This window comes from Elgaria multicarinata, chromosome 1 (assembly GCF_023053635.1).
Source record: "Elgaria multicarinata webbii isolate HBS135686 ecotype San Diego chromosome 1, rElgMul1.1.pri, whole genome shotgun sequence".
In the NCBI taxonomy this organism is placed as follows: domain Eukaryota; kingdom Metazoa; phylum Chordata; class Lepidosauria; order Squamata; family Anguidae; genus Elgaria; species Elgaria multicarinata.
Genome location: NC_086171.1, coordinates 134,704,999 through 134,723,329, shown reverse-complemented (window position 1 = coordinate 134,723,329; position 18,331 = coordinate 134,704,999). Strand labels below are relative to the sequence as shown.

Sequence of the window (18,331 nt, the reverse complement as noted above, 5' to 3'; positions counted from 1 at the left end):
GAAGGCCATCCATCAAGCAATCTGCAGACTTCACATCTGAGTTGTGAGAGTAGGTACACCAAAGAAAAAGAGGCTGTGTATCAAAAGTAGCCAACTCAAGAAAGTAAGCCAAACAACACTACAAAGAAAGGAAAGAAAACAGAATTATTGTACATAGATTTAGCTATCTTTACTTGGAAGTAAGTCCCAAACAAACGTATTTATGCCAGCAGCTTCGGTTTGATGATTTTGTGCATGACTTAGCTTTGCAGGGATGTCAGAAGCAGCAGTGAAAAAATTAAGTGCACCAACTTTAAACGGTATACTTTGTGAGCACTTTATAAATCAGTGCTTAACAAGCCTTCTTCCCCCACCCCAATTCCACCAAGAAATACAGGGTTCCATTTCCTTTCACTTAACTTCATTAAGAGCGACGTTATTGCTGTCAAGCCACTGAAAAATTATGCAGCTTTCCACCTCCACAGTGACTATTGTAAGGAATGTAGTGATGTAATCTAATCACGGTGTTCCTCTTTTCGGTACTTAACAGCATTTCTTAGACATCCGCAGCCTTCCCACAATTTTTGATCTTCCATGATGTTGTAAATCATGGTTGCACAGTCCTATTTAAGCAAGGGGCTAATGCCAGCCTCTCTAAAAGAGGTGGCAATCAGACTGGTCTTGAAGAAAACTAACCTGGACCCAGAAGATGAAAACAACTCAAGATCAACTCCAGACACGCTTGGATAAAATAATCCATTTCAATTCTGGTTTGAGGTCTGGTTTTTGAACCAAAACTGTATTTATCTCCTTGTGGGATGACCTATGCGGAGAGTGGAAGAGGAGTATTGCAACCCTGTTGCTACTCTTTGACCTCTGGGTGGCTTTTGATACCATTGACCAGGATATCCTTCTGGATAGGCTGTCCTGAGTAGTAATGGTGCATCATGTTGCAGTGGTTCGATTCCTAATTGGATGGTCTATTCTAGAAAGTGGTGCCTGGGTGGTTATTGCTCTGATCCATGGCACTTACGCTGTGGGATTACACAGAGCTCTATTTCTTTTCAACGTCTATATGAAACTGCTAGGAGAGCCTGTCTATGATGAGGAGTGAGATGTCACCATTATGCAGATGACGCCCAGGACTGCTTCTCTTTTTATCTAATACTGGTGATGTTCTGAATCAGCGTTTGGCCAGGTAATGGTTTGGATGAAGGCCAATAAACAGACTCTGTCCAGACAAAGAGATACTGTCCTATCCTGTTGAGTGCTATTTACCCTGTTCTGGAGCAGGTTGCCCCCAAAGCAAAAATGGGCAACTTTTTTCAATTTGAGGGCTGGATTCTGGACAAGCACTTCAGAGGCCACATGCCAGTAGTTGGTGGAGCCATCACTCATCAATGTGCTTGCTTGAAAAGACTCAGATGTGTCTATTATTATTATTATTATTATTATTATTATTATTATTATTATTAACATTTATATACTGCCCCATACCCGAAGCTCTCTGGACGGTTTACAAAGATTAAAACAGTGAACATTAAAAACAAATATACAGATTTTAAAACCATAAAAAGCATAAAAACAGACAGTATCCATTTAAAACCACTATTCTGGGCTCAGTTAGAAAAAAACTCAGCATATGCATATTTGGAGGTGCTTTTGGATTTGTCACTTGTCACTAGAGGCAGGCGTTGCTGGGGGTGGTGGGAATTGTACTTCAACACATCTGGAGGGTGTCTTAGCAAGTTGATGACCCAAAATAAGTAGACAAACGAGAGCGAGTTGAAATGTATCTGCCAGTTTTGTCCATCAGTGTGATGCTCTGGGCCAAGACACTTCTGTATGTACTGTCCAGTTCTGTTACATTATCTGATAAAAGAAGAGCACAAAACAACTTCTGTAACACAAAATTATTAATGCTGGGAAAATAAAGAGAAGCCAAGTATTACTTAAAAAAGAAAAAGGGGAAAACACAACTTAGTTGGCTAGGAACTGATTCAGGGAGGTGGAAAGGAGATGTCTTTTGTCAAAGACGTTCGGCATAACTGTCATTACATTTAAGAAAGCAATTAAAATGCAGTCATAAGCCAGATCGACAGCATGGCCCTCCTCTCTCATTTGCTCGCATAATACTAAATAGTCACCCACTCATCACAATGCAAACCTTCTCATTAGTCACATCTTAACCTCACAGCAAGAAAATTTCCAATTAAACATGGCAGTTTTCTTGGAGCATTTCAAAAATAAATAAATAAATAGGTTTCACTTAGTGGTATTTATGTAAAAAGCAGAGCCAGATATTGTAATTGTTTTAATCAACAGATTAATCAACTAAAGCAGTGTAGCCCAGTCCTATGCATGTTTACTTAGAAGTTCAGTGGGGCTTACTTCTAAATAAATATAAATAGGATCTCAACCTTATCCTAAAAGGAGTTAGGTTCTCCTGAGTCCATTAATTTCAATGTACTCAGCCTTCCCCAATCTGGTGTCCTCCAGATGTGTAGGAATACAGTATCCCTCAGACAGCATTCACTTCTAAGTGTCATAACACCTATTTCAGTTTAATTGTATCATAGTACAAGATCCGAGTAGCCTCTGATTTAGTTTAACCCAAGGTATGGAAGTTTACTCTTAATTAATCATATAATAACCACAAATACACCTTTGTTAAATGTGCATTTTCAAGAGGCCTACATTTTTGTTTAGCTGTTTGGAAATTTCAATTCTGCATTCAATCTTTTCATTAAAAGAACCTAACCTTTCTTTAGAGCATGCACACGATGGATGCTGCGTTCCCAAGTGGCTTGCCTGTATTTGATAGAATGGCAGTATTCAGATGAAACAGTAAACCATGGTTTACCACTATGAGAATGAGCCTAGCCTCCCCTCTCCAGACTTGCACACACCCCCATCTCCTTTTCCCCTCCCATTTGGCCACAAAGAAGAGATTAGGAGCTTCCATTTTCACTTCAGATTAACCACAGTTTATCATGCTATACAAACTAGACGGTGGCCTCAGCTAGACCTACGGGTCTAGCACGACAGAGGGGTGAGGATTTTTATCGCAAGATCCCTCCCTCGGTTTACACGCGGTGCTCGACAATCTTGGAGGGAGAGGATGTTGCGGCCACCATTTTTTTGTTAAAGAAGAAGAGCGCACCAACAGTCGTGCACAAAAGATGAGTTTTTTAAAATTTTAAATGAATTTCCCCGCTCCCTCCACCCCCGATGGGCCCTTTCTACACCTAAGGATTATCCCAGGAAAATGGAAGGATCATCCCTGCCTGCTCCTGGGATACCCTGTGTGTCATTTGGATGTACAGGGATGATCCCGGGACAATCCCGTGGAAAAAGGCAGGTGATGAAACTTTTCCAAGTAATCCCCATTGAAGCCTTTCTTTTGTCTTTCTTTTTTGCAGGGGTGGGTAAGGTATGTGTGCAAGTCTAGTGGGAATAAGAAATTAGCATTGTAGAAACATCATGCATAGCTCAGCATTTGAGAATTATGTAACATTGAGCAGAATTAAAATAATAATTACACATAATTTTTCATTGGACCCATTAAAGGCTCAAGAAAACTCTGATTCATACATTCTCCCAGTCTGTAGGCTCTACATGTTGTGAATGAAGGACGTTCCTGCTTAGCCATTGTGATTCAAATACCATGTTGTATATTTTTTATGTTTGTACCTGTCAGTGCGATCTGTCTGCCACAAGAAAAGGGGGTGACTGTATCACATAGGCAAATCATAATGACATTTTAAAATTATTATTACAGGGCCACATGCAATACTTGCCTATAGAGCCTAGTACACAGTCTTTCCATAGGTCCTTTGTGCTGTGTAGACAGGGATGGGTAAAAGGTAGTTCTGGTTTTGAAAACAAATTCCTGGGCTCAGAATTCTTTAGTTATAAGTGTATGTCTTTGCACTAGGTTTTAGTTGGTAGCAGACTGCCACAAGTAGGTCCCACAGGCCTGAAGTCTTAACAACTCCTGGTGGAGACAACCAGCTGTCTCTTTAGCTATTGTGATTTTCAAGCAATAAATCTTCATGGGAACTATATGGCATAATTACATTTCTACAAAAACACAACTGCAGTTTTATGCAAGCAAAGTTATTGCTTCTAGGGCACTCCTGAAAGTGCTGGCTGAATGCACCAGCAGCTTCACTTGTCCCTTGTTTTCCCCCCACTGGAAATGGAGCTGGGGAAACGCTTGGTGTGCTACTCCCCATCACAGATCATGGTTAACAAGGGAATTCCTCTTTCTGCCTCCTCCCCATGCCTCTGATAGAGTCCAAGCCAAGGTGTGGAGCTTGGGAAAGGAAGAGGAAAGAGGCTCACAGAGGAAGCCCAAGTCTCCGTAGGCCAGACATTCCCCAACACTGTTTAAGCACATGAGATGAATGGGGTGAGGAGGAAGGACAGAGCTCATTCTGACCCTCAATTTGAATGCAAATTAAAGCACCATATAGTGTACAACCTGCCCTTGCACATGCTGTAACTGTTGAGGTTTAATTTAAGATTTTGGTAAGGTATTCTAGAACATGAATACTTTTGTAGCATCTGTATGCAATAGAACAGAAACCTCTTGTCTGTTTAAATGGCAGAATAAGAAGGTGCAAGGTGGGTGAGCATCCAAGATGAACATAGAGGGAGAGAAAGTCTCAGGATTCTTTCCATCAATAAAATTGTTTTCTGCATTCTGAGACTGTTCTCTCCCTCAGTGACATGGTACAACATACAACTGCCAGAGATTGTAATGGGAAAAATAGGGCCTGGGGAAGTGATCCATGATGAGATAATAAAGATCTCGCAAGTGCACAAGGGTACCCATGCAAAGTGTTGCACAGTATGTGCATGTCTTAGAAACATCTACATACACAATCTAGATACCCATAAAAATATTGTATTATAAAACTTTACACTCTGAATGCTGAATTGCTGCTATCAGTCACTAGAATAAGACCTTGACACCCCCCCTCGAAGTACAGGGAATTGTTTTAGACTGAGAACACTTCTATCTTTTGAACAAAGCCAGGCTTCGGGGGGGTTGGGACTTTGGCCTGCATAAAGCTGCTCAGTGGAGCGTTAGAGGAAGAGGCTCACTAAAATCTAAATGAGCTCAGTCACAGCTTCAAGCTGTTTGCCCTTTGGATTCATTGTTCAAGGAAAGAAATATTAGTCCAAAAATGAAGAATAGCCCCACAACGTCGGAAGACCAAGCCAGCTGGAAGTTAAAATTGCTCCATGCTTGGGGCCTTGCTAGACGAGGCCTTAGCGCGCTTTGAGACCCGGTTTCCCTGCTGTGCGTCCAGATGACGCACAGGAGAATCCGGGCCCAGGCCGCACTGAGGCCTCCTCTAATGCGCCATAAGCGAAGTCGCTTATGGCGCACCTTTTTCGCAGCCCCGGCCTCAGGCCGGAGCTGCGAAACGACTAGGAAGGTCCGTGGCTTTTTGCAGCTACTCGCTTACGAGTAGCCGCAAAAAGCCACGGACCTGGCACAGCGCTCATACGAGCGCTGTGCCCATCGGCCCGGGAGGGCGGGTGAGAGAGAGAGCGCCGCGCGCCGCCGCCCGAGCAAGCAGGCGAGCGGCGCTGCCAGGGCAAGGCCTGGCATGGGGTGGCATTGCCCTGGCAGCGCCGCTCGCCTGCTTGCTCGGGTGGCGGCGTGCGCCGCTCTCTCTCTCTCTCACCCGCCCTCCCCCTTGCCATTCTTCCCCCCGCCGTTTAAAAAAACGAACTTACCTGGTCCGAAGTCTTCGGGCCGCACGTGGCCCCTTTAAACTAAAAAAAAAAATGGCGGACGCTGCAGGGATCCCGATGTCCCTGCACGTCCGGCGTCTGGAAGCTGAGGCGGCGCGCGCTAACGTCAGCGCGCTGCCGCCCCGCCTCCCTGCCGGCTTATCCCGGCAGGTCTCGCAAAGCCCTTGGTAATCAAGCCAAGCAGAGGTGTAATGAATATGTGCTTAGAACAAGGTCTCATCATTACTTAGGAAATATGGAATAATTTTACTCACAGATAAGGAGAGAGATAAAGAGCAATGAAACATATACGGTGGTGCTATGCAAGATCAGCAGCCCATCCGTATCCAATTTTGTGTACTTCGTTCAGTGAAATATTAGCTCTGTTCAGGCATTCACCTGAACTCATGAGAGCTAAGAGTATATATAGAGGGATCTCGCTGTGCCTTGCCTCCAATGTTCTGCTGACTCACAGTGTCCAATGTGTGCTAGGTCCTGCTCCCTCAGTTCCCAATTAGTCCTGCATTGACCAGGGAGGCCTGAAAAAGAATTCTATTCACATTCACTTGAACATGAGTTGACCTTTCTGTGTGTTCAGGGACCCTTATAAATCACAGTCCTCAATTGTGTGGACAGTTCTTGCATTCAAGTGAACGTGAGTAGAACTACCCTTCAGACTTTGCCGCTCAATGTGGCAAAGTAAGGAACTAAGGAGTGGGCCCCGGCATGCAAGATCCCATCGCTCTACCTGAAATGCCTGCAAAGCTTTACTCTAAAATAAATGTGCACAAGGTTTCTGTCTCAGTATAAGAATTGGAAATTGATTGTGTGGTGGATTTATCTGTTAGTCACCTTCCTGTCCTCTCAGTCGCTTGGAAAATTGCTTTGGAATTCTGTATTCATTTCCTGGCAGGAGGAGAGAAAAAGCAAGATTCCAATCTTATTAATGGTGTTTCATATCATTTCCCCTCATCTCTTTTTGCCCCGAAATACATATGTATCTACTTGTTTTTGACACAGGCCATTCCTTGATAAAATAGGTTTGTGGGATCATCACTGTGATGGAATGAGATAAAAGTGGGATTTAGTTAAAATGGGGGTAAATATGACACTTTATATATATGACTCAGTTTTATACACTAAATTAACATAATATATAAATCAGTCCATAAACAGAAATTTTATTTAAGGTATTCTGAGTTTTATTTAAGGCATTCTGAGGTGAGAACCATGGTATACGGCATAGAATATTGGACCTAGACCAGAGAGATCCAGATTCAAATCCCCACTCAAGCCTTAAAGCCCAACGGATGACTATATAGGCTGTTAATTACTTCTTTATTTATTTATTACATTTATATACCGCTCCATAGCCGAAGCTCTCTAACCTACCTCACACAGTTGTGAGAATAAAATTGCAGAATCCCAATATATGTCATTGCCACCTTAGTATCTTGAAGACAGGACAAGGTAACACATGTAAATAATGGTAATATTGCACATTGTGTCTGAAAAATAAATATATTGATCATATTAATAGGTTGCTATATTGGCATTAAAGAAACCAGTGCCATGCTTCAATGGCATTTGCTATTTGTAAGAATATTCCTTCTAGCTCCAAAGGCCTTTGTACTATGCTTGTATTGCATTCAGACAAGTAAGTGCTCCTATTCCAAAGTGTCTGACTGCCTTCTCTTTTATCACCAGTTCGATGCTGACAGAGACGAGGAAGAAGTATTTCATGACATAAGTATGGCAGTTGACAACAAACTTTGTCCCACTCAAGAACTTATGGCAGGTGAGTTGATGATTATTACAATACTAGGTTCAGCTTTGCTTGCATAAAATTACATGTTTTCAAGCTGTAAAAGTGTTGATGTTTAAGCCAAAATATTCCTAACAAAGTAAAATAAAATTAATTTCATGTGGTTCCATATCTTACACACTATTGTTTAACATTTACAGAACATTAGACACAAGGCGGGTCTACTTCACACATTCCAAAATTCCTATATGAAAGTTTCTACCATAATGAACATTTCTTTTCATGAGTATCTTGAGTATCATAGCATATAATAACCTTATACATATCCAGATTGGTGTGTGAACCACCGCCATTTACATGTGTAATGATCGGCACACATAACAATGTACAAGCAAAAATTAAGCAATTTGTTTTCTGGATGTGAATTCTGTGTAGGATCTGATCATGTTCAAAGCAGCCCACAGTCTCTCTTCTTGGAAAGGAGACTGAAGGCTGCTGCCATATTTTTAAAAATAGTAATATTAGAGTAGCATAATGTTAAATCTTGTTCATGCATAATGTAGTTGGTGTACAATTATGTTACTTCAGAAATATAAAAATTGTTTATTCAAGTCTTATGGGAATTGGTCAAGCTATCATTTCAGTCCCTACTGCCTTCTTCTCTGTGCTATTCTTTATATCAAACAGAAATAGCAGGCCAAAGATAAATCCTTAGTTATGATTCTTTTTTTATATATATTATGATGAGTAAAATTTACAAAAGCTGAATGAAAGAATTAAGAGTCAAAAGGGCTTTTGTTTACATCAAAGACTTTCATATTTTAATTAAGTCTTTTTCAGTCATATCCACTGTCAATGTAATTTCTTCTTCTAGTATTTCTAATCAACTTAGACTTCCAAAATAATGTAGGTATGGCATATCAGATGACCTATTCCTGGCTTTACAACAATTGATAGAAAAAGAAAGAAATTAAGAAAGAACTATTTCTGGTCTTCATAGACAATAATATATTATTATTATTCATTGTTGCTTTCTTCCATGTAATAAGGCTGTTGCTAAGGGCAACAAGTTATCGTGTAATTCTGCAGTTTAGGGATTCAGTAAATTTTTGTGTTGCACCTGAGGATAGAAATTAAAGTTTTATCATTGTGAAGCCAGTCTTTAAATAAATTGTTTTCATAACAAGAAACTGTCTTGCTCTCTCCTTAGTTTTAAACAACTTTTCCAGCATACTGTGTGAAGTAATAGAAGACTTATGAACTGTTTCTGTGGATCTCATTGGATTATATTTAATAAATGAAAAGGATATATGAACAAGCAGTATCTCTCCCAGAGATTATTTATAATATTCTTTCAAACACACAAAGGACAAATAAAGGCCCTAATTGAAAGCATTCCTTAGATATAACCATTGGAGTCAGAGTACAGACTGCAAATAAAAATGGTAACGTGCTGCAGGGGAATAATCAAACTCTTTGCTGCAAAGAGAAATAAAACCAATAAGTGTATCTGAAGATTTGTTTTCCAGGATGGATATGGATAGATGAAGCACTTGCAGGGAGAGATGATCCTGAAGAAGGAATGTTTAATTTTTCCTGCACTTATTGTTTTCCCCCTGAAACTTCCTCCCTGAGACTGATGGTGTTCCCACCCCATCGGGTGGGCTCTTGGTTTTGGAGCCCAGGAAAAAGAGAGAGAAAGAGAGACAGAGAAGATTCAAAACAACCCGGGGGTCATTTGTAAGAGGATCTTGGTGACTGGGAGAAAGGTTAAGCTGGCTACAATGTAGAAGGAGTAAAATTGCAAGTCCAGGAGCTGTCACTGCTGCTTTTGAAAGGAAGCAGAGTGAGGGGCTGTAGTAGCTGGATATATACCTGTTTGATGTCAACCACCATTACAGAGAAAAGAACTCACTGCTGAGAATAAGCTTAGTGGCCTACTGGGAGGGTCCCTTTCCTCTATGACCATTGCTACGGACCTGGTGAGGCGACAATACCAGCAAGAGAGCCAGGAAGCCCTTTACCACCACAACCTTTGAAGCAGAGCCAGAAGCCATGGCAACTGGATATCAGTTGAGAACAATAGATTAAAGAGGAATCTCATTTATTTCCCCTCAGACAAAAGTTTACAATATTCAGAAAATATTGTCTTCAGTGTCTGAATATACTATACGGTATAGTTATCAATGCTTCCAGGCCAGGCCTAGGTCTTTATTTAAACAACAGTTAGTTTTTTGGCCTGGCCTATCTGGTTCTCTATCTTTCTCATAGCTGTTTCCTTGCTGTCTCTTTGCATGTTGCTTGACAGATGCCGGTCTCATTATGAACAAAATGTTCAGAAGCAGGGGCACCCCTCATATTCTTGTTCAATCCACACTTTAACTCATCTAATAATGAGAAGATGACCCGACATTAAAACATGATAAAGAGTACTAGTATGTCTGTTCTTGTTGTTATATCCTTAGGTATCAAATATCTGTCAGCTGAGAAAGCAGCAGAAGAGTGAAGAGCAGTGAGGAGTGCTAGAGCCCCAAGTACAGCATTGTGATAAAACTAGCCCACTGCTATTTATTTAATTAATTTATTTTATTTAAAACATTTGTATTCCGCCCTGTATCATTAAGATCTCATGGCGGGATACAGATAAAAGCATTCAGTATAAAACAATAAATATATACAGCTAAAAACAAATTAAACCATGAACCAAGTTAAAACAATATATAATTTAAAAACAGTAAAAACAATTAAAACAATGTGCCATCTTAGTGAATTTAACCATTAAAGGCTTTGTTAAAAAGCCATGTTTTTACTTGGTGTCGAAATGAAATCAGTGTTGGTGCCAGTCGAGCCTCCAAGGGGAGGGCATTCCATAGTCGGGGTGCCACAACAGAGAAAGCCCTCTCCCTTGTCCCATCATAGTGTATGTGTTGCGCTGGTGGGATGCTGCTAGTAATGGTTAGTTGGATAAAGGAAGAATAGTAAAATCCACACAGCAGGAAGAAGAAAAAAACAAACAAACGTTCAGCACGAATCTTGGAACATGTCTACACACCTTAAGGGTGTCGAGGGAGGGAGGGGGAGGATCACAGACTTACCTGCTTCTATGATCCTCCCCCAGAGTCTAGACAGCTGTGTGACATCCCAGAAGGAAAGAGGGATGTTGCAGCCATCATTTTTTCTCCAGCATGAGAAGGAGCTCAATTGCGCTCCTCCACAAAATGAAGGTAGAACAAAAAAAAACTGAACCCGCTCCCTACCCACAATGGGCACGGACTGCCCCTGCGCAGCTCCGTGCCCATTTTAAGAGCTCCACTACTCGTGGGGAAGAAGGGACAACCTGGGAGCATCAGCCACACGGCCTGCGCTCCTCGGGATGGTCCCAGGACAGCGGAAAACTCAGGTTTTCCACAGTCCCAGATATCCCAGGGAAAGTCTCTGGTGATCTGGGGTTGCCCCCAGGATCCCCTGTGTGTCATTTGGATGCACAGGGACGATCCAGGGACTACTTTGGGATATAGGCATGGTGTAGACATGTCCTTAGTGTGATTCCTTCTGAAATAATCTCTTTTCATGCCCTTTCCTTACAACTCCAAGGAATTTATTATTCTGATAAATACAACACAGTTGCGTGAAAGAAAAGAAAGGAAAGGTCCAAGCAGGAAAGTGATATTCACTATCTAAATTGACTAGATTCTCCTTCCTTACTCCTTGAGGCCATGAATCCATTGGCTGGTGCACTCTCTACTTCTGTAGAGCAAGGCTCTCAAGGAGGCCCTTGTCTTCAAGAACACAAGCAGTTTCCGGTTGAGATCAATGGATCTGCTAAAAACAACAAAACCCTGATGTATTTCACTACATTTGAAACTGGATTTTTTTTTTCTGGCAAGAAGCAGTCTAAAAAGGGATGACCTGCAAGATCTTGAGAATCATGAGAAGCACTTCAGTTATTATGTGTGGAATAAATAGATACAGGGTGACAATACTTAAGGCAGAACAAATTGCTCTTCAGGGAGAAAGAAGTCTATGAAACTAGAAATCTGCTTTGTTGAATGCTGTAGATATATTATTAGGAATTTAAGGCTGTGGGTACCTTCCCCTCCCCCTCGCTCTGGTTTTGTTGCCGAAGTTCAGCAATTTCATATTTCATCGGCTGGGCACCTCATACAGCAAGCAAAAAAATGATAGAGCAATGAGGGTGGGTTTCGACTGACTCGGCGTGCTGGAGGAGAACTGCTCCCACCCTCAGCAAGACTGCCCTTCAATGCAGATGCCCCCAAGAAGGGATGTTCTGCAACATAGCATGAGGACAGCAATACACAGGGATGGAAGGGCAGTTTTATCCCATGTGGAGAAAATACCGTACTTTCTCCACCCCAGAAAAACTCAGAAAATGGAGGGGAAGAGGCAAGACTGCAGGACAGGGATGACATCGTGTGAGGGTCGCAGGGCAAAACGATAAACAAGGCAGGACAAAAGTGTGATAAAACACTGTTGTGATGGAGCTCTAAGAGCACAATCCTATACATGTTTATTCAAAAGTAAGACTCATTGAGTTCAATGGGACTTACTCCCAGGTAAGTGACTATAGCCTAATGGGTTGTCTTGAACACAGCTCCTTTTTAGATTAAAATGTCTAAAAATCCTCACAAATATTCACACTCTTTCCAATAATTGCCGAAGCACTGTGCTTCCCCACTTCCTTCTTTCCTACAAGGATCTTTTAAAATTAATTAATTGTAGATTTAGAGATGAGTGTTAAGCTGCAAACATGAATAGGATTGGGTTCTAAATCTTTTAAAGCAGCTCTCAAGAGAATACACAGGCAAATACATTCTTTGATTATTTATTTATTTATTGCATTTGTATATTGCCCCATAGCTGAAGCTGTCTGGGCGGTTCACATACATGCTCCCCTTGCACAGTGATTTGTATATAGAACATACTTTTCATATGTCATCATACAAAGTCCTATTTCAAACATTCTATTTCTCCTTCCTATTTTAGGTCCATGTGAACTTGACCTTAATCTCATTGTGGACCCTGGAGACATTGCTGATAATGAGTTTGATTTTGAAGACCAGGTAATGGCTTAAACACAGTAAAGAGATTTTCATTCATCCTGTCTTTTAGGTTAATTGCTTTTCCCCGGTTTTTCTCCTAGACTCTTTATAACCCAAACTATAGACTTATGTGCTATGCCTGTGATAGAGAAGATTAAATTAGTTATGTGGCTACTTAATATTATGAGCTTTGTTTGTCATTATCTGCCACTACAGAACAATCATTTTAGCAAAACGTCTCAAGTCCAGAGATGGTTCTAAGTATGATTGAAGTAGTATTCCTACAATCTTTCTATCCATTTCTGTAATAGCCTTCTTCAATTCCAGACAATTTTCACCTATTATGTTACATAAGTTGTTTTGGTATTTGGAAAAGAAATGCTGTCAATTTTTATAGGGCTGAATATTCAGTACAGGTCCACGTTAATATTGCCCCGAGAAATAAATAAAGCGTTGCATGTGATCTCTTCAAGGCTGCAATCCTATATACATTTACTTGGGAGTAAGACCTAATGAACTCAGTAGTGCTTATTCTGAGTAGACATGCATAGGATTGCACTGTCAGTCATGCTTCTATCAGTCCATCTCATTATCATTCCTTCTATTTTTCTACTTCAAGGGCTGAGTGCCATTTCTATCAGTACCACCTGCGCTCAAAATGGAGGTATCAACAGGCTGACTAAGCGTTGGGGGACAGAACAAAAAATCAGGGAGTGGGGAGAAAATGGAATAGAATACCCTGGAAAAGGGTACGGTTACTTGGCTGGAACCCTGAACAGAAGCAGGATTCTGTTTTCTATTGCAACACTTTATTGCAGGTCCCACTTGTTCCCTCTGTTTCCCAGCTTCACATTGCTGATTCCTGTGTAGCCAAAACAGCACCACCCATATGCACAGGAATGTTGTGTGCATTCATATTCATATGCACACATTATCTTTCATGTATACATGTGCAATTACAAATGTGTGTCTAAGAGAGCATTTTGCATCAGATGTACACAACCATCAGTTTTTTACACTACACTCTTACAAATGGGGAATAGCTACAACTATAATGGAGAAATTAGCTCAAACACTTATTAAAGTCCAAAAGGCATTGAATTTATTTTCTACAGATTTTTGTTTTCAAACACACAAATACATATTCATTAGAGAAGATGTATACCCTATAGCGCATGGACCAGTATACTCATTTTTATAGGTCTAACTAAGAGATGGAGAAAGCTGGAGATTGTGGAAATGAGCATTTGTCAGATAAGGACAGTCATGCTGTGGAAATAGCAGAGCAGCATCCAAGGAAGCTCATGTGCTGATGGCAATGGTGGGTCTCGGGGAAGGGAAATGAATAGATTTAGGAGGAAAGGAAAAGCAATATAGTAGGAATGGCTATAATTACCTCACTTCAGAGGAAGGAGAACCCAAACCTCACTTTCTGGTTGGTGGCAAAAAGTTAGAAAAATGCTGTTGGCACAGATAACCAATGGCTTTCTCAGCTTTAGCTCCAAGTTCCAAAATGGGACATTCAGCTTGAGATTATTTGGGTAGGCTCTTCCCAACCACTCATACGCTCCCTGTGGGACCAGTTTTATCTTTGGACTCAGAACCAACAACTCATATTTAGTTCAGAGTTCCCTACCAGGCTTCAGATAGAGCTGGCAAGTTGTGGAATCCAGCTCTGAACTCAATGAGGTGCTTTAACTAGGGTGACCATGTGAAAAGGAGGACAGGGCTCCTGTATCTTTAACAGTGGCATAGAAAAAGGAATTTCAGCAGGTGTCATTTGTATGCATGCAGCACTTGGTGAAATTCCCTCTTCATCACAACAGTTAAAGTTGCAGGCGCCCTGCCCTCTTGACCAGATACGAAAGAGGGCAGGGATCCTGCAGCTTTAACTGCAGTGATGAAGAGGGAATTTCACCAGGTGCTGCATGCATACAAATGACACTTGCTGAAATTCCCTTTTCTAGACAACTGTTAAAGACACAGGAGCCCTATCCTACTTTCCATAAGGTCACTCTACTTTAACATTGGGTAAACCTTTCTCTCTCTGGAAAGGAAAGTTGATCTATCTGAAGCACATGAGGCAGGAAAATGGGAAATCTGGAAACGTGGGGTAGGCGCCAGAGTAGAGTGGAGAATTTGGTAGGAAAGAATCTCAAGGAACAATACTTAAACCAACTGGCCTTGGATTATTCTCAGAGTTGAGACATACAAACATAAGGGATGCCCAAGCAGAAAGAATGAACAATGAGTGCCCAAACTCCAAAACAGCTCTAAGATTTGAAACAAAGGGTACAAAGAGCTCGAAGGTGGATTGGCTGGACTCAGGATGGGTCAAAACAAAAGAAATAATATTTTAGTTCTAGGGAATGAAATGAAAACTTGGGGAGATTCCTTGCCTGTTGAATATTTTTTTTATTTAGCTAACTTTACGGAGCAGTATAGTGTTATATTCACAAAAGGTGTCATCAACGGAGTTCAAGTAATGTTGACTTTGATGACTTGCCTGAGAGGTGGAGATGCTTCAAAATTCTACTAAATTCCACAAGCTTTAGATTGGCTATTTCAAAGGCACCCTTGTTGGTTAGGCGGCATGGAAGTTTCTGCAGTTACAGGGAAACAATTCTCTGATCTAATCAAGGAGGAAGTATGTATATCCTAAGATGCCTGTGCCACTGCATCAGTTCAGGACTTTAATGGGATTTCTGGCAGCTTTTCGTGCTGTGCCTTTTGGAACAAAAATGTATTCTTGAGCCCAGTTGTCAGGGTATTTATTTATTTATTTATTTATTTATTACATTTCCATACCGCCCAATAGCCAGAGCTCTCTGGGCGGTTCACAAAAATGCCAATTACATATTTTACACAATCCTGAAGTGTCAGAGAGCAGCACATCTGAAGCTCATCTGTAACGAATGGGAGGTATCAGCAGGCTCAGGGAACCCACAACATTTGCACAAGAAAGAAAAAAACTTAAAGGGGAAATTCCCCCGCCCGCCCCATAAATGAATGAGGACTGAGCATGGTCAGAGGCTACAGAATGCTGATTGACTGTTTTGAGTAGGGGAAATGGAATGGAGTATCCTAGAAAAGGGTCAGGATGCCTGAACAGGAGCATTCTACACTGTAACATTTTGTTGTAGGTTCTAGTTGCTCCCAGCTATTTGTCCCCTCCCCATCCAGTAATGATCAGTGAGATCAGTTTAATGCAAAACAGTAGCACTGAAACAAACTTAATCCAGAATGAACAATTTTGGTACAAGATTTACCTTGGGCTCCAATAAGACTGAGAGCATCATCACATGGGGGGGAAATCACGTTTCCTTACATCTCTTCTCCGCTCCCGCTTCTGTCATTTATTACTTCCTCTTTCCGCCCAGAGAGGGAAGAGGAAGTGAACACGTTGGCCCATTCAGGGGTAGTGGACGTTGTCATCTAAAGAACATGTGAACATCCATAAATGGGCAGTAGCAAGCAAGCGATAAAACGTTCATCTAATGACGCTCTGAGTAAACAGCTGTGACCAGATTTCAACCATAAAATAAAATCTCTGCTCAGAATCATCCAGTGATTACATGAACACACTTTCTAAGAATTTTTCCCCAGCCGTTGTATTGTTTTCTTTTTTATGCTAGTGTTGCCCTACCATCGCTGCAAATCACATTATTATTATTATTATTATTTATTTATTTATTTATTTATTTATATAGCACCATCAATGTACATGGTGCTGTACAGAGTAAAACAATAAATAACAAGACCCTGCCGCATAGGCTTACATTGAAACTGGTAGTGCTATTGAATGTCCTGAGTAAAGAGCTTTCTCGCCAGTTTGCATCGGAGTGGTCTCTGTTTTTCTCATAGCAGGAATGTTTTATTATGATTTTAACATCCCCTTTAGGAGCAATGGCCATAATCTTATAACCATTTATTCTGGGGAAGTCCAATAAAGGCAAATGTAAGTACTCCCAATAGACCATTGCGGCTGATGTAAATTAAATTCAAGTTAAGCATGCTAGTAAATTTCCCCTTGTAAATTTCCCCTGCTTTCATTCTTATTCTTACATTTAGCCCCCTACATATTCTCTTTCTGACTTTTGCTCTTCTCTCCTTAAATTGCTAGCTGCTCCCACTGACTATTTTAAGACTTTTTCAAACTTTGTCTGAGTTCTGTTCTGCCAGAAAGGCTTTCTTCCCCAACATCCATCCTCTTTTGCAACCCCAAACCTTTAGAATTTGGCATCTTCAACAACAAATCCTTTAAAATTTGTTTAGTTTGGGCCTCTTCCAAAAAAGGGATTGAGGTATGTAATTTCCCAGTAAGTAGAAAAGTTCAGATAAATCTAGGTCATTTCCTAGCTAAAGGAAGGTTTATTCTGTTGATGCAACATGGCCGGCTGATTGAGCTCCAATTTTTGTTGTACATAATTCAAAGTATTTTAACACACATTTCTCTTATTCCAATCTCATCTTTGGCCAAAGAGGTTTTGCAGGGTTTCAAAACAATATAATAACCTGCAAGACTTTTTTATCAGAAGAAAAAGTGGGATGAGCACATGAACCAGAGGACAAGTGGTTATCCCGCTTTCAAACTCCCTTTAACCATGTGGGAGATCTTGGGCTCATCTACACCTAAGGGTGTAGCGGGAGGGAGAGGGGAGGATCGCGGACTTACCTGCTTCTGTGATCCTCACCCAGTGTCTATACAGCTGCATGACATCCCAGAAGGGAAGAGGGATGTTGCGGGCGCCATTTTTTTTCTTTGAAGAGGAGCCATGTGCAGCGAAAAAGTAAGGAACCCCCCTGCCAAACTCCATGCCCAAACCCCTCCCATCATCCTGGGGATGGCAAAATTGCTGCCCCCCCATAGGCACGGAGCCACCCCACACAGCTCCGTGCCCGTTTGAGGACCTGGGAGGCCACACCACACCAGCTGTGGTCCTTGGGGTTTTCCCGGGACTGCAGAAAAACTGGGACATTCCCAGTTTCAGTTATCCCAGGGAAAGTCTGCAGTCGTCCCTAGTTGACCCCAGGATCCCCTGTGCATCATTTGGATGGACAGGGACAACCTAGAGATGACCCCAGGATATATGCATAGTGTTGACATGCCCCATGTCAACTGATGCCATTTGAATTTGGTGAAGAATAGGATATTCAAGGGCATATCCCAAGGGATTGCTGAATGCATTCAGTGGGAGAGTGGAAAGGTGGAATAAAACTGATGATGTTATCTGGGAAGGAAAAGAGGAAGATGAAAGCTGTATAGAATTTTTCTAGTTGTCCAATAATGAGTTCACATTAAACTTAAGCTAAAACTTCAAATTATAATTTTAGTTTTCAAATACTATAAGGTCAATAATCAGTAGGCTAGAACATGAAATTACTAGAGCTGTAATTTCTAGTAATTATGTGCCCAATTATTGACTACATAATAAAGATCTTTATTAAAAAGGGGACCTTTGTTCAAGCTTTAGAGCTTAGTTTTTTGATCAGTTGCTTTATGGGCAGTCAACTTTGGGTTAGAATTTCCTTCCTTAAGGAAACTTCTATTTATCAGTGGAGAGGGTGTAAATATATTTGAGCCATGTTTCTTAGGAATAGGTATATATTTCTGAAGCCTCCATTTGCAGGGTATATCTTTACTATATGCCACTGCTTATAGAACATAAAAAAGAGTCATCATTTCCATAGCTGATGACAACAAACATGTATGCACAGCACCTTAAAACATCTCTCATGAACAATCCCCATGACTCCCTTCTCAAAAAATGCAGTA

At 41.1% G+C, this 18,331-nt stretch overlaps 1 protein-coding gene across 1 annotated transcript in view; it reads left to right on the top strand.

The window, feature by feature from the left end:
• AK5 (adenylate kinase 5) overlaps positions 1 to 18,331 on the top strand; it is a 107,499-nt gene that overhangs the window by 54,348 nt on the left and 34,820 nt on the right. The window contains exons 7-8 of the mRNA XM_063117965.1: positions 7,438 to 7,528; positions 12,500 to 12,576. Of these exons, the coding sequence (XP_062974035.1) occupies positions 7,438 to 7,528; positions 12,500 to 12,576 (168 nt within the window). The remainder of the gene's footprint in view (positions 1 to 7,437; positions 7,529 to 12,499; positions 12,577 to 18,331) is intronic.